The 26,870-nt window shown below is 39.1% G+C and overlaps 1 protein-coding gene across 3 annotated transcripts in view; it reads right to left on the bottom strand.

The window, feature by feature from the left end:
* Positions 1-26,870, bottom strand: part of LOC131426456 (putative lysozyme-like protein) — a 182,552-nt gene that overhangs the window by 26,015 nt on the left and 129,667 nt on the right. For all 3 annotated transcript variants that reach the window (XM_058589197.1, XM_058589199.1, XM_058589198.1), the window contains one exon: positions 6,376-6,717. In XM_058589197.1, the coding sequence (XP_058445180.1) occupies positions 6,376-6,717 (342 nt within the window). The remainder of the gene's footprint in view (positions 1-6,375; positions 6,718-26,870) is intronic.

Here is a 26,870-nt window from a genome sequence, read left to right as displayed (position 1 = left end):
AATGCTGCCGAACAAAACCTCTACTACGGGCAACAACAACAACAGCAAACGAAGAAGAAAACTCTAAATTAAAAGTGCAAACATTGGCAGGGTGATGACAGCATCTTTACGAGAGAGAGAGAGAGAGAGAGAGAGAGAGAAAATGAAAAAAAGACGACACTATGGTAATTACTCTATTCGAGAACCGCGTGGGTGTTTTGTAAACAAACAGATGTAGAGAATCTGGCACAGAAGTGCCAACATTCCACGATGACTTTTTCAAAACACCGTACATTGTGTCTTTGTGTTCTTTAATCCGCTTTTTATTGATCGACCCTGTGAAGTGTTCCCAGAAAACCACCATTCGATTGGAAAATCAAACATCGAACGCGAAAGAAAAAACTTAATCACAGTAGGCTTTTTGCGACCATTTGAAAAATTTCGTCGGAATTTGTCAAGTTTAAAAAATATTTTCCGCTGAACCCCAGTCAAGCAGTCTCAAGAGTTTTTAGGTATGTTTTTTTTTCTAGTGTTATTTTTGTTGGCTGTGTTCCGTTTGTTTTCATGAAAGAATTTGGAATATTGAAACAAATGTTGAGAGTGCAACAGTGACATTTGAAAAGATTGCAAAAACTTCTGCAGTTTTTTAATAAAAATTGTGAGAATACGAAATTTTGTGATTTTTTTAGTCAACATGAAGAAATTCTAAGTTTTGAGACGAATTCGCGCTAAACCGTATTCAGAGTTGGCAGCATCTCAGATTTTAATGAAACTTGCTGTTCATAAAGAGTTTGTCAGGAAAAAAAAACACAGCATATTTTGTTTTTCCAAAAACTGTCTTTTGAAAAGGGTCAAACTTGTTTCACCATTTTGTTTTTAAAGTAGTCGAGAAATGACACATCCAACAAAAAATATTTTTTAACGAAATAAGTCAAGTTTTTTGATAAAAAATTATGAAAAAATATTCTTATCGACTCCTACACTGGAAAAAATCGATTTTGAAAATATATAGTCGCAAAAAAAAATTTTTTGATTTGGATTAAATGATCCCAGAACAGTTAAACTGGATAACTTTGAAAAATCGCGTAAAAAACCGCGTAACTTCGGGAATCCGTGTGAGAAAAGCCGCGTTAAAAACCACAAAAACCGCGTAAAAAAGACCTCAGTGTAATTTAGTTTTGCTTTTTTAATATTAATTTAAAATGTTTAATAACATCAAGTGTATTTTTTTCTGTCCACGGTAATAAATTTTTGGTATTTTCATTCTCTTAATATTTTTTGCAAATTTTACAATCAACAATAAACAAATTTTTTACCACATAATTTTAAAAACCGCCTTTTACGATTATATTGCCAGTTTGAAAGGTTTATTTTCAGAATTTTTGGAAATGTTTATTACATTGCTTTAAATGAGGACAGACCGACGTAGAAAATAGACGGTATAAACAGTGGTACACTGAGATCTTTTTTTACGGGATTTTTCATGCGATTTCTTTTTACGCATTTTTTTTGACGGAGTTTCTTGGATAACGCGTTTTTCTACGCAGGTTTCCGAAATACGTGTTTTTTTTAAGTTGATTTTCGAAATTATGCAGTTTTTTCAAGCGGATTTCCGAACCGACGCGATTTTTATGCGGATTTTCGAAATGAAGCGTTTTTTTTTCTACACTGATTAACGAAGTTACGCGGTTTTCTTGCGCAGATTTTCGAAGTTACGTAGTTTTTTTACACGGATTTTTTAGGTTACGCGGTTTTTTATGCGGATTTTAGAACCCACGCGATTTTTTATGCGGATTTCCCAAATAAGTATTTTTTTACTAAGATTTCCGAAGTTACGCAGTTTTTTTTCACTACGCGGATTTCCGAAGTTACACGTTTTTTTTTTGCGGATTTTCGAAGTGAAGCGTTTTTTTCTACACTGATCAACGAAGTTACGCGGTTTTCTTGAGCAGATTTTCGAAGTTACACAGTTTTTTTAAACGGAATTTTTAGGTTACGCGGTTTTTTATGCGGATTTCCGAAACGACGCGATTTTTTATGCGGATTTCCCAAATAAGTATTTTGTTACGTAGATTTCCGAAGTTACGCAGTTTTTTTTCGACGCGGGTTTTAAGCGGATTACCAAAATACGTGGTTTTTTTTACGTAGATTTCCGAAGTTACGCATTTTTTTTTCACTACGCGGATTTCCGAAGTTACACGTTTTTTTTTGCGGATTTTCGAAGTGAAGCGTTTTTTTCTACACTGATCAACGAAGTTACGCGGTTTTCTTGCGCAGATTTTCGAAGTTACGTAGTTTTTTTACACGGATTTTTAAGGTTACGCGGTTTTTTATGTGGATTTCCCAAATAAGTATTTTTTTATTAAGACTTCCGAAGTTACGCAGTTTTTTTTCGACGCGGGTTTTAAGCGGATTACCAAAATACGTGGTTTTTACGTAGATTTCCGAAGTTACGCTGTTTTTTTTCACTACGCGGATTTCCGAAGTTACACGGTTTTTTATGCGGATTTTCGAAGTGAAGCGTTTTTTTTTCTATACTGATGCGTTACCGAAGTAACGCGGTTTTCTTGCGCAGATTTTCGAAGTTACGCAGTTTTTTTATGGGGATTCTCGAAATATGTGTTTTTACGCGGATTTTCTAAGTTACATGTTTCTTCTACATAGATTTCCGAAGTGTTTTTTGTGCGGTACGTATCCCCCGCATAAAAAAGAGACTTCGGTGTATAATGAAAATTTAGGAAAAAAAAAGTATCACCCAAGGAGAAGACTCGAACCTACAACCATCATCTGGATTTTCTTACGCAGCTGGGAAACAGTCTGCTTTATACGTAAATAGGGAACAGAAGACAGAACCAAAAAATTCTCCAGCTCACCTTCCCGAAAAATGACAGAACGAGTGCGATAAATAAAAGGGGGTGGTACTGGGTATGATCGCCAAAACGAGATTTGTGAAATGAGTTAATACAGTATGAACCTCAACTGGGGCGTGCAAAGTATCCTTCACGTGTTCAGCACTTTCCAATCGGGTTGCTTTCTGTATTATGCTTAGGGGAAAGGTGGGTAAAAGTGCGCGGTACATATTAGTGCGCATCTCATTGTGAGCTCCTGTTAATTTTTACCACTATTTACCTAAATAAATATTGAGATTTGACCCAATTAACTTTATTCGACTACATTTAAAATTCCCTATTAATTTTATACCAATTTTTTTTTGGTTTCGTAACAGCTTTCCGACACAAACGAAGTTATCATCGAGTATTCCGACACGGAACGCCCGAAATTAGCTCTGCGCCTAATTCGTATTACTGTTTTTGAATTAGTTGATTTTAACAACAAAATTTCCAAAATAACTATAAAATTAGTTAAAATTTAGAATTTACTGTACTGAAAAAAACTCTTATTTTTAGAGAATGTGTTTAGTTGGCGAATATTCTGGACACAAACCAGCAATATTTCAATCCAACACGAAATTCTCATTGACAACTAATTTCGTTATTAAAATCAGAAACTTTGATTCTATTTATCTATCACCGTCATTACTGAAGGACAGCAGTGTCAAAGCAAAACAATCCATTCAAAAGCTAGAAGGGACAGTCTTGTTGAAACTGCTCGCAAATTGTTTAGATGTTTTTCGCATGTGTTACGATATATCCCTATATAAATTTCTAAACCGATATGTAAAAATGACGTAAGTGGAAAGTGTATTTATTCAGAATTTGTGCGCAGTTGAAGCGATTGTGGGTAATAATGTTTTTACGCGAAACAGTGAAGTGAGTTTCGAATGTTGCACTCTGTACACGTCAAATGATGTTTTTTTGTATCTTCTCATTCCGGGCTACGCCTTCCGGTGTACTACTTGTATTCGCTTTTTGTCGAGTGCTCAAAGTTTTCAGTGAGAGAGTCGATTTCGCGAAGTCGAATGAAGAAAACAACGATTTAGAAGTAAAATTTTCAAAAAGAAGTCTATGTTTCGCTTATGTCTTTTTCTCCAATACAACATCGTATTTATACCTGCAAATATAGAAAAGAGAACCGCGACTGAAATTTTTTTTCGGTAGTAGTGTGCCATCTAGTGGCTAGTAATCATTACGGTGTTAACGAGCGCCATATAGCTGCTAATTGCAGAAACCAATTCAACCATTTATGTTGGTTGAAAATAACGTTTTATTTCTCTAATTCAACTAAAAAATTAGTTGAATGGATATGAAGCGTGCCTTAGCTAAGAAATGACAGCACGTTTAATTGGTGAATTCAACTAAAAAAATAGCCATTTCAACAAATATTTTATTATTATTATGAGAATTAGAATTAAAAAATCTAAATTAGCAAAAATAAGATTTTTTTAGTTGTCTCAAAAAATAACTAAAATCAGAAAATCAACTATTTTTTTCGCCAAAATGCTAATTTCGGTCTTTCCGTGGAGTATTACGGAAAATTCGAGTACACTAAGGTCTTTTTTATGCGAATTATCAGTGCTATGCCGTTTTTTTATGCGAATTTTCAAAGTTATGCGGTTTTTTATGCGGTACGTAAATTCGCATAAAAAAAGACTTCAGTGTATTCGAGTACTACGAAAAATTCATTGTGCGCATAATTACCTTGCGCACTATTAGAAACAAAACGATTATTTTGTGGCTTTCATGCTCGTAAGCAAGATAATAATTGTAATCGTTCATTTGAGGATATTGAAAAACAAGGTTTTATGTTTATGATCTTAATAAAAGTAATATTTTATTTGTAATACATCAAAAAGCTTAGGTGCGCACTAATCGTCACCTTTCCCCTACACATATACCGGGGTAGTTTTGTTTGTAGAGCATCCCTGTCATAAGGAGAAGGTTGTAGGTTCGAGACGATATTTTTTCCCAGCTTTAATTTTTTCCGTTGTTTGATTCATTTATCGTTTTCTTCAGTCTGTTTCACTAGTCACTAGTCGCTTTTAGTGTTGTAACACAAATCCAAAATTTTAAAAAAATTTCACCAATTTTTAAGTATTTTTTATCCGACTAAAAGAAGCTGGCTCATCACACTTTTCTGTAAGATTAGGAATCAGATAAAAGTTCATTTTATTAACTCTCGAGGGGAGAGGACTCTCTGCGTACTAAGCAGCGAGAGTCAGTTGCAGAAATTGGTTCACTAGCCCCGTTTTCGTCCATGGAATCCTGTGATGGATTTTATCTTACCGTCATATTTATTATTGTTCGGGATGTTGAAGGTGTTGATAGTTGTAAATATGATTTGTTGTTCGTTGACTGTAGACTGGTTAGAGTGGCAATTTACAGCGAGCCATCCGTTCTTATGGAAGACCACGGAATGAGCTTCTGTAGGCGCATACCGCAGAGAGAATTTTTTTCCACAATTATAGAGGAAGACCATAACGAGTTTATAGACCGCAACAAACCTTCAACCTTCGGTTATGCCTGGCTAAAATTAGCCTTTATCAGAGCACCAACTACAACTCCAATTTGCGAGTGAAACCGTCTTCTATTTTCGATATTCCAGCCAGATTACGACAAACAAATGACGCATTTTGTACAACCATCGTTGGAATTCTCGTCAATGGCAACAAGCGCACAAACTGCGAAAAGATGTTTCGTTTTTCCATCCGAAGCTAGCATAGAAGCGAGTGTTTATTTTTATCGTGCCGATTGGTGTTATATCAACCGGGCGGACAGCTTTTTATCGCAGCTCATTATATTTCATATCCATTTGCCTCTAGACGGAGGCAGTAGCTCCTGCCAAATGTCCTCATTATATCCGCCTGGTTTGTCGTTTTATCCGTCCGTCTTGTTTCTTTTTTTTTTTCGTTTGCCAGAACCAGCCGATCCTTCAGGTTGAGTAAACTCGAGTAAACAACAGTGCACAGGCTCGGTTTGCCCGATTCAATGCACTTTGCAAGACCCCGTGTAAACACACAGGGTTCGACGGAAATAATAAAAGGAAAACACTTGCCAGCCCACAGACCTAGTGAGTAAGGAGTTTGTTACCTCAACTGGCGGCGGCAGTAGCATCATCGTTGGATATCCGTGAAAATAAGGAATAACGAACTCTTGAACCTCGAACTGGGAGAGCAAACCCTTTCAATAGAAGTCGCCTCCGCCCCACGTCTTTCATCAGTCGGTCGGTCGGCAAAGAAGTGCTAAAGGGTCATCAACCGGCGGTGATGTGTTCTCGTCAACGTCGTCGTCATATCGTTGAATGGTAAATGGATTCTTCACTAAAGCAAAGGGCCGACCCTTTCTATTCACCTGCTTGGGTTTGTTGACACTTCCCCACACACACACAGGGTCACAGGCTTGCATCGTTCTTGAAACTGCAGAATAATAGATGCTTGACTGGCTCGAGCTTCAAACAGGAATCGTTTGATCGATTCGAACCGAGAAAAAAGAAACTCACCTCATCTGCTGCTGATCGTAGGCCATCACTGCCGCCATGCTGCCGGGATCGTCCGGATTGAATGCGGGATGCTGCTCGAGATAATGATGATTACCGGCGAGCAACGAATCGTACTGCTGATTGAGTGCCGCCGAGCTGATGTAGGATGAGTCTAGCAGGGAGTTATTGTTATCATATCCTAGGCTGCCGCCACCGCCACCGCCACCGCCACCGCCACCGCCACCGGGTCCACCGAAGTGAATCAAGTTATGGCCTCCACCGAACAGCAACGATTCCGGGGGGCTTATCGATTGCGGTTTACTGCTTTGGAAAAACGATACACGCACTTTGGAACGTTCGACCCTGGAAAAGAGATAAAGAGCGTGAGAGACACCGTTAGTATGACAGGATATGACCATGGACAAGCGCGCGCTCGGGTGCCGGAGGGTGAAGAGGTTCTCCTCTCATCGTCATCATCATTATCAATATGTACACACAGTTTAGCCCCAGTGACTGAGTGACCCACTGAGCTGAAGGCATCGGGAAAAGGTCAGCCCCACAGGGCGAGAACAAAGAACGGGAAAAAAAATCGATTCACGGATGGCGCCTAGATGGCGACTATCGCCGTGCTTTGTTCTATAATCATTCTGATTGCGACTCGGTATAGAAGTTTGATGTGTAGCAGCACCGATGAATCGAAACCGCTTGTGCAAGTAGGCTATGCGTGGTTTGGCGCCCAGAAGCGTGTTGATTGGTTTGCTTTACCGATTCGGACACGGTTGCTGTGATCAATTTCGGATTTTGATTACGTACACAGTTACTGTTTTGATTGTTTTATTTTAGGATTGTGTATCTCCGAAATGTAACTCCAAAACATATTAGGATAAATTGTTGTTCCTTCAGGCCAGTGCTTGAATGTAGAATGAAAAAAAAACTAAACGTAATTCAATATCTTTTTTTGATGTGCATACGCTTTACTGCACTATGGGGCATCTTTTCAAAATTCATTCTGTGCGAGAATGGGCAGAACTTAATCGTGAATATCTCTTGTAAAGACTGTTCCAGAAAGTATGGACGCAACCAAAAACCGCTGCCATTTCGCAATGGTTCAGAATCTGTCAATTTTTATGGCTGCGTCCTGTTGTTTACACTCTTCTCTAACCACTTGTGCAGTTGTTTATTCGTTTTCATTAGTTTGTTTCGAAATGCGTGGACTTTCAGCAGAACAACGTCGAAAAATTGTGTACAAATGGTGCACAGAACGCGGACTGTCACTGAGAAAGATAGCAAAAATGGAAGGAGTAAGTGAAAAAGCCGTGCGAAATGCAATCAGGAAGTTCGTAGAGGATAACACCTTTGAGGAAAAAACCGAAAACGAGGCGAAAAAAAGGTCCTGCCAACCCTCAGTTGGATAAAACGTATACTGCAGGCGTTCGAGCAAAAGAAGGAGGTTTCAGTTCGGGATGTGGCCAAAAAGTGGGCACTTCGAAGTTAAATGTTCTTCGTGCTACAGAACGTTAGAATCTTCGAACCTTTAAGAAGCAGAAACAACCGAAACGTGAAGCATCGATCAGGCCGAGGGTTCCAATGCTGTACAATACGATTCTTGCTGGAAATTTGAACTGCATAATCATGGACGACGAAACCTACGTGAAACTCGATTACAAATCCTCGCCGGGACCACAATTTTATACGGTGCGAGAAGGGCAAGTGTTAAACCAGTCCGAGACATCGATTGAAGTCGAAAAAAATTGGTAAGAATGCTATGGTCTGGCAAGCAATTTGTAGCTGCGGTAAGATTTTGAAACCCTTCATCATCACTGCTTCAATGAACAGCGAAATATACATACAAAAACGACTTCTACCCATGATTCGAAGCCACAAGGATCATGTTGTCTTCTGGTCAGATATTGCTTCTTGTCACTACTCGAAATCAACGGTAGAATGGTATACTACCAAAAAAGTCACTTTCGTCCCAAAAGACATGAATCCACCAAATTGCCCACAAGTTCGACCGATTGAAGAATTTTGGGCATTAACGAAGGCACATCTTAGGAAACATGTCTCGGCAGCCGAAACCATTCAACAGCTCGAAAAAGATTGGAAAAAAAGTGTCAAAACTTGTCGCCAAGAAGTCTGTACGGAATTTAATGAGGAACGTTCGCAAGAAGGTGCGCCAGCTAGTCTACAATGGCTAAGTAGCAAATGTTGAGAATAATATTCTGTTGTTGTAGTCTAATATTATCAGTATATCGAATAAAATTTGAATATCTAACACTTGTGAATTATTTACAGCGAAATCAAAGTGCGTCCATACTTTCTGGGACATTCTTTAAGTGTAACAATTGTAGAAGATCTGAACAGTCTACACGAGCTTGTAGTGAATTAGCGACAAAAATGACCTTATAGACGTCACGTCGAACAGAAAGCAAATCTAGATCAATCAGCTTGCAACGATCTTCGTTACTCGAAAGGTTTAATGGGTCTCTCCACGGAAGAGGACGAAGTACAAAACGGACGAATTTGTGTTGGATTGATTCTAGGCGTTGAATGTCTCGAAAGTATAAAGTAGAGTGCTTTCGGACTAAAAATTCTCAGGAATACGAAAAAAGAAATAATGAATTCTTTGTGCTCCTTGAAGGTCAATTTAAAATCTAATAAAACTCCTAGATCCATGACTGACGATCATCGAACTAAAACTGTATTTGAGATATGAGAATTGAAGCTAACGATCGAGCGTTTTCGACTGAAGGAGACAACGGAGCACTTCGAAGGATTTAGTATCAATATTGTTGACTTCACACCAGTTTGTAAGATTGTCCAATTGCATTTTCAAAAATTTGCAGCCTTCAGCTTAAAATCATCCGCAAAAGAAAGCTTCATGCATTCTATCGAGAAATTTGAATCATCTAGATAAATTAGGAAGAGGAACGGTCCTAGATGACTACCCTGCGGGACACCAGAGCTAACGGTGAAAGGTGAAGTCGTGCAATCTCCAATCTTCACTATCATTTCACGGCCGGTCAAGTACGAGTGTAACCAATCAAGGATAAGCCAGTCTTTCATGTTTGGAAATCAAAATTTGATGGTTAATTTTGTCGAAAGCGGCGGAGAAGTCGGTGTAGATAGAATCAACTTGCCGACGAGCTTGTAACGAACTAAGACATGTGATACTAGGTTTGTTGACGTTGATCGCTTAGGTATGAAGCCATGTGTTGTGTCTCCGATATGAAGGGTGATTTTTTAAGAGCTTGAGAACTTTTTTAAACAATAAAACGCATAAAATTTGCAAAATCTCATCGGTTCTTTATTTTAAACGTTAGATTGGTACATGACATTTACTTTTTGAAGATAATTTCATTTAAATGTTGACCGCGGCTGCGTCTTAGGTGGTCCATTCGGAAAGTCCAATTTTGGGCAACTTTTTCGAGCATTTCGGCCGGAATAGCCCGAATTTCTTCGGAAATGTTGTCTTCCAAAGCTGGAATAGTTACTGGCTTATTTCTGTAGACTTTAGACTTGACGTAGCCCCACAAAAAATAGTCTAAAGGCGTCAAATCGCATGATCTTGGTGGCCAACTTACCGGTCCATTTCTTGAGATGAATTGTTCTCCGAAGTTTTCCCTCAAAATGGCCATAGAATCGCGAGCTGTGTGGCATGTAGCGCCATCTTGTTGAAACCACATGTCTACCAAGTTCAGTTCTTCCATTTTTGGCAACAAAAAGTTTGTTAGCATCGAACGATAGCGATCGCCATTCACTGTAACGTTGCGTCCAACAGCATCTTTGAAAAAATACGGTCCAATGATTCCACCAGCGTACAAACCACACCAAACAGTGCATTTTTCGGGATGCATGGGCAGTTCTTGAACGGCTTCTGGTTGCTCTTCACTCCAAATGCGGCAATTTTGCTTATTTACGTAGCCATTCAACCAGAAATGAGCCTCATCGCTGAACAAAATTTGTCGATAAAAAAGCGGATTTTCTGCCAACTTTTCTAGGGCCCATTCACTGAAAATTCGACGTTGTGGCAGATGAAATTATCTTCAAAAAGTAAATGTCATGTACCAATCTAACGTTTAAAATAAAGAACCGATGAGATTTTGCAAATTTTATGCGTTTTATTGTTTAAAAAGTTCTCAAGCTCTTAAAAAATCACCCTTTAGAAAGGTTATGCAATGACTTGAAAAACCGACCAGTGAAAATTGGCCCGGAGGGCCAAGTGTCATATACCATTCGACTCAGTTCATCGAGCTGAGCAATGTCTGTGTGTGTGTGTGTGTGTGTGTGTGTGTATGTATGTGTGTGTGTATGTGTCAAATAATCTCACTAGGTTTTCTCGGAGATGGCTGAACCGATTTTGACAAACTAGGATTCAAATGAAAGGTCTCGTGGTCCCATACGGAATTCCTGAATTTCATCCGGATCCGACTTCCGGTTCCGGAATTATAGGGTAAAGTGTGTTCAATATTGTACACCGTCACTTAAACGGGCGAACCAAAACACGTAAAAAATTTTCTAAACTGGTCTCAAAACTACACAAATCGATAGTCATTATCAGTAGGCAACTAAACAAACCGATTCCGGCTCTCCTGGTTCCCGGTATCCGGTTCCGGACGTACCGGAAATAGTGGTCATATATACCAAAATGGATCTCACTCACTTTTCTCAGCGATGGTTGGACCGATTTCCACAAACTTAGATTCAAATGAAAGGTCTTCCGGTCCCATACGGAATTCCTGAGTTTCATCCGTATCCGACTTCCGGTTCCGGAATTATAGGGTAAAGTGTGTTCAATATTGTACACCGTCACTTAAACGGGCAAAACAAAAAACGTAAAAAAATTTCTAAACTGGTTTCAAAACTACACAAATCGATAATCATTATCAGTAGGCAACTAAAAAAACTGTTTCCGGCTATCCTGGTTTCCGGTATCCGGTTCCGGATTCCGGAAAGTGCATATAATAGTGAACCCATTTCGTTTTCTTAAGGATGGCTTACGCAATCAAAGCGCTGTTTTATTCTGTATATTATGCATAAACAATCTCTTGGTTTCTTTCAAAACTCGAAGAGAATAAACTCGATTTTTTGAATAGAATACCACAATATTATATGTACATGAGAAAGGCATCATTACACCACTAGGTGGATTAAAACAGGTTTTTTTCTGTGAAATTCATGTCAGGGAATTTAGAACACAATATTGAATATTGCTTGATTTGCTGTCTCTGTTCGATAGATTGACTTTAAGAGTAAGATGAAATTAGATGCATTCGCTTTGAGTTCTCATGTCGCTATAACAGCATTATTGCACAATTTTCGAACTATTTTTTTTTTCAGCGGTATCACTTTTTGGAGCCGAAGCAAAGATATGGCATTCGTTTTCATTACAATTCCTTGGTTGACAGTCGAGTAATCGACAAAATAATTTGGTGACTCTACTAATGAGATGACTTCTGGTACAATAGCTACAATTGTGTAGTCCTACGTCAACAATTCGAACAACCCTCATTCAGTAAAAACCATTCAAGCGAAGAGGTTGTGTTTCGATTGTACTGGCTCGTGAGTTAACGGCTGCTACCGAGACAATTCTAAGCTTCAGGTAGTTAAACTGCCCATAGCAAACGCAATATTCGGGGCGTTTCCCGACTGGAAAGCTAGCAACGAAGGCCATCCCGTTCATACGCACAGAGGTGTAGAGACACAGAGGTGCGAGAGCATAGAAGTGACGAGTCACAGAGGTGCCATCGCATAAAGGTGCGAAGACGAAGGGGTGCAAAGGCACAGAGGTGCTAAAGCAACCCAGTGCTGATCTACCAGGTACCAGAATTTGTACGCTGCGTAGGATCAAAAGAGACGGCATATATCGCGAGGTGCTACACTGCAAGCATCGCATTTGATCGCCACCAAGAGCAAAAGCACTGTACCTGGGGTCAGGTACAGCAAGTGCAGTGGTGTTCACAACGACGGCAGAGCAACTGAGATAGCAGTAAACGACAGAAGACTGCCAATTGGAAACAGCAAAAGACTGCCAATTGGAAATCGTTGGAAGAGCTTCACGTCGTTCTTCACGATAAAGGAACAGAGACATCAGCTACAAGGTAGATTTAATTTAATTTATTTTTTATTTCTTATATCTGAAATTTTACTAAACATAAGTTTTTATTTTGGTATTATTAATTTACAAAAAAAATTTAATGTAATGGATGATCTCATGGAAGATCATCCGAATCCGATTCCGGATACTAGTAAAAGTTTAAATACTCCGAGGGCTAAACATTATCCACAGGGTACCACTGGGCCATGGATAGTCTATCTTCGAAAAAAAGAAAAGATTTTAAACTTGATGCAAATTACAAAGGATTTGACATCACATTTCTCTGAAGTTAAAGAAATCTGTAAGGTTAATAGAGATAAAATTCGAGTTGTAGTTAACGACTTGAAACAGGCAAACGATATTGTAACCTGTAAATTATTTGCTATTGAATATCGAGTTTACATTCCATCGAAGGAGGTAGAAATTGACGGTGTTGTGACTGAAGCAAGTCTGACAGCAGATGATTTACTTAAAAATGGAGTTGGCCGTTTTAAAAACTCCATGCTTGAGGGAGTTAAGATACTCGAGTGCAAACAATTGTACTCAGCATCTATTGTCGATGGAAAAAAGTCTTATCGTCCCTCAGATTCGTTTCGCGTAACATTTGCCGGATCTGCATTGCCTAGCCATGTCTATATCGATAAAATTCGTCTTCCTGTTCGGCTTTTCGTACCGCATGTTATGAATTGCACGAACTGTAAAAAATTCGGACATACAGCTACTTACTGTAGTAATAAGTCCAAATGTATCAAATGTCAAGGGCCTCATAAGGATAATCTTTGCGATAAAGATGTTGAAAAATGTGTTTATTGTGGGGAAAGCCCTCATGATGATCTTTCAGTGTGCGCTGCATTTAAGCTGCGTAAAGACAAAATGAAGCTTTCTTTAAAAGCACGGTCTAAGCGCACATATGCAGAAATGCTCAAAACGGTCATACATGTCTCCCCTTTGGAAACCGAAAACGGTTTTTCAAATCTTGCGGAGCCAGAGGAATCTGACTCTGACGGAAATAGTGAAGATACCTCGTTTGTCACTCCTCAAGGGTCTGTTAAGAGGAGATTAACAAACCACTAAATACCAAAAAAGACACCTAAAATTATACCTTCAAAAAAAGATCCCCGTGTTAAAGCTAAAAAGCCAAATTTAAAACCAAAAACTGTGCCTCCTGGTTTGTCAAATTCACAAACGAATCCAGGAACTAGCTCAAGAAAAGACAATAATCCAGTGGGCTCCATTTCACATTCACCAACAGGATTACTGAAATTTTCGGAAATTGTAGAATGGATTTTCGCTGCATTCAATATTTCTGAACCTCTAAAGACCATCATAACAGCATTCCTTCCAATAGCTAGAACTTTTTTGAAACAGTTATCAGCTCAATGGCCAGCTCTTTCAGGTTTTGTATCATTTGATGGATAATTTATCATCCGCCGCAAATGATTCAATCACTGTCCTGCAGTGGAATTGTCGAAGCATCATGCCAAAACTTGATTCATTTAAAGTTTTGTTGCATAGTCAAAAATGTGATGTATTTGCTTTGTGCGAAACATGGCTTACATCAAACATAGCCTTAAATTTTAATGACTTTAACATTATACGTCTCGACAGAGACTCCCCGTATGGTGGAGTGCTTTTAGGAATTAAGAAATGTTATTCCTTTTATAGATTAAACATTCCTTCGACTTCTAGTATAGAAGTTGTTGCTTGTCAAATAAACATTAAAGGCAAAGATATTTGCATAGCTTCGGTTTATATTCCTCCAAAAGCACAAGTTGGACAGCAACAGCTTAATGAAATGGTTGAAGCCCTTCCTGCACCACGATTGATTCTGGGGGATTTAAATTCGCACGGTATTATGTGGGGTTCCGTTTACAATGATAGCAGATCATCTCTAATATATAATATTTGCGACAATTTTAGCATGACGGTACTAAATATGGGTAGCATGACACGGATCCCAAGACCTCCTGCACGTCCAAGTGCATTAGATTTATCTCTTTGTTCGACTTCAATTCGACTAGATTGCACCTGGAAAGTATTTCCTGATTTACATGGTAGCGATCATTTACCAATCATCATCTCAATTAGCAGTAACAAAGGCATTGCTAATTCAGTTAATATTCCATATGATTTGACAAAAAATATTGACTGGATTGAATACCAAAGTAATATTTCAAGTGTCTTAACTTCAATGGAAGAGCTTCCCCCACTTGAAGAATATGACTCCCTCGTTTGTTCGATTCTGGAGGCCGCAGAACAAGCCCAAACCAAACGATTTCTTGGTCCATCGTCTAACAGAAGACCTCCAAATCCTTGGTGGGACAAAGAGTGCTCAGATGCTAAACACGCGAAACAAAATGCTTTCAAGACGTTTTTAAAACGAGGAGGAGGAACTCCTCAGAATTTTGAAAAATTCTTGGTTTTAGAAACCAAGTACAAGAACATACTTCGGGTTAAGAAATGCAGCTATTGGAGACATTTTGTGGAAGGTTTGTCAAGAGAAACCTCAATGAGCACTCTTTGGAATACGGCCAGACGAATGAGGAATCGTAACGTAGGAAATGAGAGTGAGGAGTACTCGAATCGATGGATATTTGATTTTGCGAGGAAAGTTTGTCCAGATTCCGTTCCTACGCATAGCATTGTTAGGGAGTCTTCTTCAAATGATGATTCCATTGATACCCCCTTTTCAATGATGGAATTTTCCATAGCACTCATGTCTTGTAACAATAACGCTCCTGGATTGGACAGAATTAAATTCAACTTGGTGAAGAATCTGCCCGACCTCGCAAAAAGACGTTTGTTGGAATTGTTCAACAAGTTTCTTGAGCAAAATATTGTTCCACCTGACTGGAGACAAGTGAAAGTTATCGCCATTCAAAAGCCGGGGAAACCAGCTTCCAATCACAACTCATATAGACCCATTGCGATGTTGTCCTGCATCAGAAAATTGTTCGAAAAAATTATTCTACGACGTCTCGACACTTGGGTCGAGACGAACGGTTTGTTGTCAGATACTCAGTTTGGCTTCCGTAGAAATAAAGGGACGAATGATTGCCTTGCATTACTTTCGTCTGACATCCAAATTGCCTTCGCTCAAAAGCAACAAATGGCATCTGTATTTTTAGACATTAAAGGAGCATTTGATTCAGTTTCCATTGATGTTCTTTCAGACAAGCTCCACCAACATGGACTCCCAGCGGTTATAAATAATTATTTGCACAACCTTTTGTCAGAGAAACGCATGCATTTTTCACATGGCGATTTGGCAACAATCAGAATTAGCTACATGGGTCTCCCGCAAGGCTCATGCCTCAGTCCGCTCCTCTATAATTTTTACGTGAATGACATTGACAGCTGTCTAGTAACCCCATGTACACTAAGACAATTGGCAGATGATGGCGTGGTTTCAGTTACTGGATCCAAAGCTATTGATCTGCAAAAACCATTGCAAGATACCTTAGATAAATTGTCCGTTTGGGCTGTTCATCTTGGTATCGAATTCTCTGCGGAGAAAACAGAGCTGGTCGTCTTTTCAAAAAAGCATGATCCCGCGCAACTTCAGCTTCATATGATGGGAAGAATAATCGAACAGGTTTTGACTTTCAAATACCTCGGGGTGTGGTTTGATTCCAAATGCACGTGGGGAGGACACATTAGGTATCTGATAACGAAATGCCAACAAAGAGTAAATTTTCTTCGAACAATAACAGGGTCTTGGTGGGGTGCTCATCCGCAAGATCTAATAAAATTGTATCAGACAACGATACTTTCAGTGATGGAATATGGATGCGTTTGTTTTCGTTCCGCTGCAAATTCTCATATTATCAAACTTGAGCGAATTCAGTACCGTTGTTTGCGAATTGCTTTAGGCTGCATGCATTCGACACATACAATGAGTCTTGAAGTTCTGGCGGGAGTTCTTCCATTAAAAGATCGATTTTGGGAGCTTTCATCACGCCTGCTAATAAGATGTGATGTGCTGAATCCCATGGTAATTAATAATTTCGAACGACTAGTCGAGCTTCGATCTCAAACAAAATTCATGACAGTATATTTTAACCATATGTCACAGGAAATCAACCCTTCAAGATATATTCCTATCCGTGTCAGCCTCCTAAATGTACCTGACTCAACTTTATTTTTCGACACATCCATGCAGCGCGAAGTGCGTGGAATCCCGGACCACCTACGCTCTATGGAAATCCCAAAAATATTTTCAAGTAAGTTCAGGCATATTAACTCTGAGAAAATGTTTTACACGGACGGATCGCGAATGGAAGAAGCGACAGGGTTTGGTATGTTCAACAATAATGTTTCGGCCTCATTCAAGCTTCAAGAACCTGCATCTGTTTATATAGCAGAGTTAGCAGCAGTTCATTATAGCTTGAATGTAATCGTCACATTATCTCCAAACCATTATTTCCTCTTCACAGATAGTCTGAGTGCAATTGAAGCCATTCGCTCAAACGCTGCTGGCAAAAATGAACCGTTTTTCTTGGGTAAAATAAAACAGTGTCTGAACGACATATTGAATAATAATTATCTAATCACAATAGTTTGGGTTCCGGCTCATTGCTCCATTCCAGGCAATGAAAGAGCCGATATTTTAGCCAAACGTGGTGCTATTGAGGGTGAAATTTATGAGAGACCGATTGCTTTCAACGAATTCTATAGCGCGTCTCGCCAAAGAACACTTGCCAGCTGGCAAGCTTCTTGGGATAAAGATGATCTGGGTCGGTGGATGCACTCAATTATTCCTAAAATATCGACAAAGGCATGGTTCAGGGGACTGGATGTGAGTAGAGATTTCATTCGTGTGATGTCCAGACTCATGTCCAATCACTACACGTTAGATGCACATCTCCTTCGAATTGGACTTTCCGAGACTAATCATTGTGCTTGCGGCGAAGGTTACCGCGATATTGACCATGTTGTTTGGACATGCGTGGAGTTTCGTGATGTCAGATCTCAACTAATAAATTCCTTGCGTACCCAAGGTAGACTATCCAATGTCCCAGTTCGCGACATTCTTGCTTGTCGTGACCTTCCATACATGAAACTTCTTTATCATTTCATTAAATCCATTGGAGTTCCAATTTAAATTTTATTTTATGTTAAACTGTTTTCTCTTCCATGAGTTCAACCAATAGCCAACTATAGGATATTGAATATAAGTGGTGAACTGATACAAACAATCCTGAAATAGTTATAAGATCATGTACAAAATAAATGTATTTTATTTAATGTAATTTAAAATAGCAACTCGCTTGATAAAAACAGTGTTTAGATTAACTAATGAGTACCAACATACTAATATGATATTCGAAATGTATTAGGTTTAAACTACTATGTATTGTGGATGCCACGGCGAAGAAAAACTTATGTATATTGCCTATGAAATAAACGTATATATGAAAAAAAAAAAAAAAATTCGAACAACCCCGTAGTTGTAGTCTAGAAGCTTTAAATAAAATTTATTAACATCTCAAAACTCACATCGCCATTGTTGAAAGCAAGAGAACACAACAAACGGCAACCACTCGATTCCAACGCGAAACGAAAACCTCCAACAAAATCACTTCAACTGTCACTGGTCAAGTGGCCACTTGAAAACAATATAGTATAAATTTCCACCGCCTACTGCACCGACCGTCGGCCGGTTTTCACTGGAAGATTTGTCTAGACGCGTCACATCGACTGACACATCAATTTTCCCGTGTTTAAAAATCCTACAATTGTAAACGAAAAACTAATTTCCAACTGCCAGTGATTCCGGCGATACGACTCATGGCTGGCACACTACTGCCACCGAATTCAGAGAAAGAGAGCCCACCACCAGGTGGTGGTAGTTATGGGCGGTGAAAAATCACGTCACCGCTTGCTTTTCCCGTTTGTTTCAGTTTCTTCGGATGCGGGTGGGTAAACAAACGGAGAACGCCCCAAAATGAACGCAAAACTTGGTGCGGTGCGAGCGACGGCACCGACAGTTTTGCAGACGTAAATAAAACGGCAAAAATAAACAAAGCGCAAAAATAGACATTCAGTAACCGTCATTCTGGGAATGGTGGAATCTGTGTTGGAATAGTTTTTTTTTCTGGGCACGCTTTCTAGAACATGGGTGACAATGGACAATCGTACCCTTGGTGTTCAACCCGTTCCTAAAGGCGTTGACGGTTCTCTGAAGTGATGCGCTCATTAAGTGTACACGTGCACCACCGGTTCGGGTAGCAACGATGTGGAACCAACTGACTGACCAGACCGTTCCTAGAGAAACGATGATGGGAAGGGCAGACGGTGGCGGGGGGGGGTCTCTAACGGAGCAAGTAGTTTCTTTGCATCAGAAACAGATCCGCATACGTTTGTTTATATGAGCGGCGTCATCGTGAGATATAAATTGCGCCGAGCAAATTGCCATATGTTGAGCAATAATAAAAAATGATGATGATGATTATCATGATGAGAAAATGACATCACCGCCGCCTTCGACAAGCGCAAGTTCCGAGATAAATATAATATCGGATGGGTGACCCCAGTTGGCTTGGCAGTAGAGGCCTTGCCATGAATGTGTTTCTGATATGAGCAACAAACAAAACACTGGACTTCACTTGCCACAGCCACGCCTTGACATCAAACAATTTCTATGGCAGCAGGCGGCAATGGGCGAAACGTCACTTCGGTCGGTCACCAGTGCCAAATCAGTCGAAGGTCACCACTTAGCATTGTTGATTGTAGCTTCGGTTTGATTTATTTACATGTTTACTCTCGTGTACGCTTAATCCACTCACTCGTTTCACCGGTTTCTGATGGAATCTTGTAGCAGTGATAATTGTCGTGAATCTACCGATCCATCAACAAACCGAAAAAAAAACAATTCCTCATGGATATCAACCGGCTGCAGTGGAATCGTGCGTGTTTATTTTTAGAGTGTAGAGATTAAACATTCTGTTTTTTTTTGCATACACTTTCTGGTGATGATCGCAAACCCGAGTCGTCGTCGTCGTCGCCACAAACGCCGCGAGGACAGCGGCGTTTTAATGTTATTTTGAATTCCAGATAAAGTTTCCTCAGCACGTAGGAGATGTCAAATGTCAAACGAATAAATTTGATATCAGCAGCCTGACCGGTCGTCATGACGACGACAACGACGACGGCAGCAGCAGCAGCAGCTCGAGGTCAAATCGTAATTGAGTTTGATTGTGGTCTGTTTTTCCGCTCACGATGATTTTTTTGCGCAGCCACTGCGTTTTTTTTTTTGACTGGATGATCAACATCTTGTTTCGCTTCGAGTCTGAACGCTAAAATACTGTCCGGAATTTAATTCCCATTCGAATGTCTGCCGCCCGAAGCAACGCACCGACAACGACTACGACGACTGCCGAATGATTCATGTTTACACGATAGGGTGGGGAAAATGTTTTCTCCGTCGGTTGGGGGAAAAAAAATCTAGATGACACAAAACTTAAATTTGTCGTCTGTATCGCGTAGTAGGCGTTGTGGGAATTTTAGTTCGAGGAGAAGTGCTTAACAAGTTGACAACAGTTTACGGATTCTATAAACATCTGAAATGATTTAGTTTTGCTGTTTTCCTTCTCACCAGAATACCTTGGTACTACATTTCGATGCGGAATTTGACCTTCCTTCTGTCACGCGAAAGGAATTCACAGTTGCATTGGCACAATTCACAATTTTATCACCTCTCTGAATCATTCGCTCATCGTAGAACGAACCCAGGATCTCTCAACTGCACTGACAATTGAATTTTTATTCAGAATCGAGCTAAAACGGTTTCCATGGTAATTCAATTAGCAAAACGATTTCCACGGACTGCGGTAAGTTGCGAGTTCAAGTACTGTCCCTGGAGTAAATTTTCCGCAAATTTCTATTTCCGCTATTTCATTCATCAACTATTTTCAAGCGTTCAAACTCATTCCAAATGAAGGCCTCAGATGGGCTTGAACTTGACCGACCACCCCTGGTACAGAGAATTTCTAGATGATCAGTTCTAAAACTTAACTCACAGGTACTAAACAAAGGCTAAAAGGTAATTATTAAATGCTATCGCAAAATAAGCAAGGACTACCAAAACTATTGCTCTAATTGAAAACGGCTTCTACAGACGAAACGAATGAATACGATTGATGCAAATTAAAGTCTTGACGAAACGAAAAGTAGCAAAGTGAGAAAAAGACGGGTGGGTAATGTCAGAGACATAATTGAGACTCCCAGCATAGATAATTATATATAGCAAAATGGGCATTTTTAAGGGAAAACAAAAACTTTTTCATATGCAGTAATGATACTTTCACGAAAAATTCTTTGTAAATCGATTTAAATTTTTTTAAGTCTATTTTTTCAGTGTGCGTACTCGATACAATTTTTTTCAGTATTTTTATTCGAAAATTTTACTGAAAATCACTAGTGCAACACTTTTTTGTAGGATCCATCGTTTTTCCACTATAACTTTTTGAAGAAAAAAAGTGAGTGGGTAATGTCAGAGACATACCTGGATGACGTGAATACGAGTAAAACATCACTCTTCTGAACATATAAAATCGTTCTCATAAGTTGATACATTGTGTGAATTGTGCAAGGTTTCATTTCTTTACTTTCAGAACCGGAACGGTAAACCTATACTAAAGACTGTCCCAGAAAGTATGGACGCAACCAAAAACCGCTGCCATTTCGCAATGGTTCAGAATCTGTCAATTTTTATGGCTGCGTCCTGTTGTTTACACTCTTCTCTAACCACTTGTGCAGTTGTTTATTCGTTTCCATTAGTTTGTTTCGAAATGCTTGGACTTTCAGCAGAACAAAATCGAAAAATTGTGCATAAATTATGCACAAAACGCGGACTGTCACTGAGTAATATAGCAGAAATGGAAGGAGTAAGTGAAAAAGCCGTGCGAAATGCAATCAGGAAGTTCGGTGAGGATAACACCTTTGAGGATAAACCGAAAACGGGTCGAAAAAAGGTCCTGCTAACCCTCAGTTGGATAAACGTATACTGAAGGCGTTCGAGCAAAAGAAGGTGGTTTCAGTTCGGGATGTGGCCAAAAAAGTGGGCACTTCGAAGTCAAATGTTCTTCGTGCTAAAGAACGTTTGAATCTTCGAACCTATAAGAAGCAGAAACAACCAAAACGTAGTCCGAAACAAGAAGCATCGATCAGATCGAGGGTTTGAAAGCTGTACAATACGATTCTTGCTGGAAATTTGAACTGCATAATCATGGACGACGAAACCTGCGTGAAACTCGATTACAAATCCTTGCCGGGACCACAATATTATACGGTGCGAGAAGGGCAAGTCTTAAACCAGTCCGAGACATCGATTGAAGTCGAAAAATTTGGTAAGAAAGCTATGGTCTGGCAAGCAATTTGTAGCTGCAGTAAGATTTCGAAACCCTTCATCACCACTGCTTCAACGAACAGCGAAATATACATCAAGGAATGTTTACAAAAACGACTTCTACCCATGATTCGAAGCCAGAAGGATCCTGTTGTCTTCTGGCCAGGTCTTGCTTCTTGCCACTACTCGAAATCAACTAAGTAGCAAATGTTGAGAATAATATTCTGTTGTTGTAGTCTAATATTATCAGTATATCGAATAAAATTTGAATATCTAACACTTGTGAATTATTTACAGCGAAATCAAAGTGCGTCCATACTTTCTGGGACAGTCTTTGAAGTACGACGAGTTCACGCCCACTTCGTATAACACACAAGTTTTGAAAAAGTACGGCCCGATGATGCCACCGACTCATATTCCACACCAAACAGTGACTTTTTTGGGATGCATTGGTAACTCTTGCAATGTTTCTGGCTGGTCTTCACTTCAGATGCGGCGGGATTGCTCGTTGACGTATCCATTCAACCAGAAATAAGCTGCGTCGCTGAGTACCTTTTTTTCAAATTTTCATTTCATGTTTAGTACTGACATCGACCTTACCGGTTTTCGAGTTCTGGTTCCGGAGGTTATTTACCAAAAATAAAAATCGACAATCAAGCCTTAACTTGACCGATTTCCACTCACTTAGATTCAAATAAATGGTCTTCTGGTCGCATACAACATCGCTGAACTTTATCTGGATCCGACTTTCGGTTCTGGAACTACTGGATGACGAGAGCAATTCCAGGAATGAGTAGACGAAAAAGTGACAAAATCAGAATCCGATTTGGATGAAACTTTGCACATGGCTTTAGTATGACAAACCATAAGTTTTGAACCGATTGAGAGGTCAATCCAACTCACGACTGATTTTTAAAAAGGGTGTATGTTTTTTGCATTTCACAAAAATTGCCTTTTTCAAATCTTTGTAACTAGGAAACCGTTAATTGTACAAAAATGGCGTTCAGGAAGAAGTTGTAGGGAATCGATAGGGCGCTCTAAAAAAAATATACACTGAAAAAAAATTTTGATTTTTTTTCTCAATAATTACAAAACAATCCGAAAAAGTTAAATAAAAAAAGCATGGTTTTAATTATTTTTTGATAATTTTTATTTTAAAGCTGTTATTAAAACCTACATATTGATGGCTATCCCATCCGTGCCTTTTGAAAAAGTTACAGCCAAAACAGTTCACGGGTCTCGTTGTAATTCGGAAACCGTTCATCGTACAAAAATGGCGTCCAGGAAATCAATAGGGCACTCTAAAAAAATATACACTGAAAAAAATTTTTTTTTCTCAATAATTTCAAAATGAACAAAAAAAAATTGGTTTTCGATTTTTTTTTGATAATTTTTATTTTAAAGCTCTTATTAAAACCTACAGATTGATGGCTATTCCATCCGTGCCTTTTGAAAAATGAAGAAGTTACAGCTAAAACAATTTACAAATATATTCGAATTTTCAAGTTCTCGTTGAAAGATAATTATTTAAACAGTAGAATTTTATTCTACAGATTAAAGGCAATAAATTTGTTCATGATATCCAATCTTCTAAAAGTAACTGTTCTTGACATACTTGGATATTTAATTTTAACACCATTTTTTATATCCAAATCCAAATCGGAGAAGGTCGTGTCTGATGATCTACTAAGCATTTCTGGAATTGCTCATGAGTCTTCTAAATTTCACACTGTTATCAATCGACGATGCAAGTAACGTGGAAAGAATCTAAATCGAGTTCAACACTGTTTCAATTTGTAGTACATATGAGTGGCCGAAAAAACGAACCTACTTCGGTTATATCGGTAACTCGAATCCGGTTCCGAGAGTATTTCATTTTGAAGAATCCCATAGTCATATGTGTAAGAATATGAGTAATATGAGGGAGGAATCATTACACCGCTATGTAAAGCAAAACAGAAACTATAGTATAGACTTTTTCCGATGAAATAATAGGTTCTGAAATTTTAGTTGAAATAGTTTTGCAAAGAGCGATGCTCAAACCCACTACTAAGCTATTCGCACCAAAAGGTTCACGTACAAATGCGATGTTTGTACTCAGAGTTGCGCACGAGTTTGAAACATGATGTTCAAACTTGTACACTGCGCTTGTGTACAAACTTGAGTACGATTCAGCGTGTACAAGCCGATACATGGGGAGCGATGTTCAAGTGAGTCCTAAAACATTTAAGCGCATCTGAAATTTTCACGTCAAAACATGAGGCTTCAATGCAAAAAACTGGGAAATAGTAAATAGTTAATTTCTGCAGGGATCAAGTTCATCGTTTTCAAAAAAAAACATATTTTTACCTCCAGGAGCGTTTCACATCTTCAACGTAAAAATCGTCGATTCCGATGGATGCCCAAGTTTTGAAATCGTAAATTCCTCTCCGAATTCTACTGGTTACTCCATCGTTTGTTTGCGTTGAAAACTTCCAGAACCACATTCCTGCTTCCGAATGAGCCTATGATGGTCTAAATCGGTTACGTCACTTATGCGATTTTATTTCTGGCATCGGAATTGATCTCCAGAATCCACATGAATGTATTTTGTGACCTCACTGTAACTTTAAATGAATCCAAATTTGTCCAAAAGGGTTCATCTCTACAGTACGGTGTGTGGATTGAAAAATGTTAGGTTTGTCGGTTACGTCACTTATACGATTATAGCTCTGGAATTGTTTGCCATCAAATAACACTCTAGAAGCTTTCAGACTAGTATAAAATTTTCCAAAACCGAGGCAGGCATCTCCTAGGAAACTAATACAAAAGAGTTAAGTTTGCCTCACCTGTTTCTACCTCATTGTTCGCCATGAATCTTCCATAACTTTGAACAATGATTTGGTATCCGCTTGTGAGGAATCCAGGCAAGCGGCAGTGACCTGGCTGGACATACCGACTGTTGTCAAAATTGCGCAGAATCGATTGTTGCATCTGATTCGGAATTCATTTGAAAATCATACTGAATTTAGAACCAAATTCCAGGTGAGTTAACTGGGTAACTGTCAAAATCGGTTTAGTAGTTGAAGTTGATCGGTAACGTCAATTCTCTGGAACCGGAAGAGTCAACCAGCTTTGAACTTTGATATTGATTATTGACTTGAGTGTAGATTTCAAACGAGGCTAATATTGTTGAAATTGATTCTGTAATTTTCAAAACAATTGAGAATATGAAATTGCTTTCATACAAATGAATACCAATAAAATACCGATATTTTTCAATCTTGCCCATTTCTTTGGATATCGAAAATGATTCATATTGGTAAAAGTATTCAAAAAACGAAGTTTGTCAATCCACATAAGATCAAATATCCCATTTGAAAGTAATTCACCAGCGGGTTCTGCTTCGTTCCAAAGCACTTCACTCACCACGGCATTAAATCTTTCCATTGACCTCCTAAGTAATTGAAATAAGTGCCCTTTGTGAGACTGCATTTTACTTTTATCAGCTCGTCATCGTTGAATTTTACAACCTTCTCCTCGCTCCGTTATCGCCAGTCAGTTTGCTCGATATCAAAAAAGATGGTCCCCCTTCTCAGTACCATACCGAAGTCATTCTCGTCCCGATAGCAGGCGAATCTAACCTCGATTCAGTGGTGCACCGACCGATGCAACGATTCATAATCACATTTTCTGTACTCGAAACGGGTTTCGATTTTAACGAAGTGATTCTAATCAGATTATCACCCATTCGTTAGGTTAGGTATAATATTTCCGGTAACTGATGGTGTTCGGTTCGTGTGCCCGGCGGTACGGCGCAGTAGCTGTCATTGACCACTAAATTCCACTTCTGACAACCGGTTCGTATCAATACTAGCCTACTGCGCGGTTGCCGACGACGACGAGTAAATAAAAGTCGTCACGCCGTCTGAAACTTAGGGGGAAAAAAGCTCCACTGAATGACATAATCTTTTTAGCGTGTTGACCATTGCCGCAGGCAGGCAGTACAGATCGATTAACCATCTCTGCCAATACACATTAAAATTATTTTGAGCATTTCAAGGGCGAAGGTGATGAAGGGTAGCTTCGAATGAATGTTTTCTCAAAGTCTCGTCAAAATAGAAACAAAATAATCATTTGATGGCTGGTTTTGACAGCGTAATTAATCTACCAGATGATCTAATGTTTGGTGATCGGTTTCCCCACGTCAGACCAATCTGTTAGGTTTACAGGTTTTCGCTCAAAAATAAACAAACTTACAACGTCCGAGAGCAACCAGTGACCGTCGTCAATCGAATCGGTTCGATTTAAAAGCACTGTGAATTATCGATTTTTTTTGTTTCGGCCATCCAAATGAAAACTGTCAATTTGGCAGAAATTCTGAAAATTCACGTTCTCATCGTCGTTGCCAACTTTGATTGATGATATTTCTTTCCCAGGGTTTTTCTTTCCGGAGGGTGCTCTGCCGTCAGTTACCACGAGAATCGGGTTTCGTTTGCGGTTAGAATGAAGCCCTGTGAATTTTCGTCAACAAAAAGCAACTACATCTCAATTGTTCGAATGGGTTTTCGTTGGTAACTCAAATCTGGGATGGAAATAAATGACGTAAATCTAATCTAATTTCTCCGTGTGAAACACTGCCAGCTCGCCACAGTTCCGTGTCAGTTAGTGAATAAATTTAAAATTTAATCTACGTTATTGCATCCACTTCTGCTGTGCCGAATGACATCACAATCACAACCGTGCGAGTGAGATAGTGTCATCCGATGATGTCACACTGTCGGTGAAATGTCATTTTCACCTACTTTTGGATTTGTTCCGATGCAAAAGTGACAGTGATGTCACCGCCAAGAGAAGTTTGGCAGTTGACAGCCATTGGGTGTTTTTATTTTATAGTAATTTTAAAAACGTTACTTTCACTAGTTTAGCATTTCTGCTTTCTTCCACCGAAGCTGAAGTTTTTTTTAAGGTATTATACGTTATCGTCATCAACCAAATTGATTATCAAAACAAGCGCACAAACTTTAGTTATTGCCGATTGCGTCACTTTTAGCTGCTGCTGCTGCCATATTCTCTTCTCATCGAATCAGC

Source organism: Malaya genurostris, chromosome 1 (genome assembly GCF_030247185.1).
Source record: "Malaya genurostris strain Urasoe2022 chromosome 1, Malgen_1.1, whole genome shotgun sequence".
Taxonomy (NCBI): Eukaryota; Metazoa; Arthropoda; class Insecta; order Diptera; family Culicidae; genus Malaya; species Malaya genurostris.
Note: the sequence above shows the minus strand (reverse complement) of the source record. Positions and strands in the feature narration are given on the sequence as shown.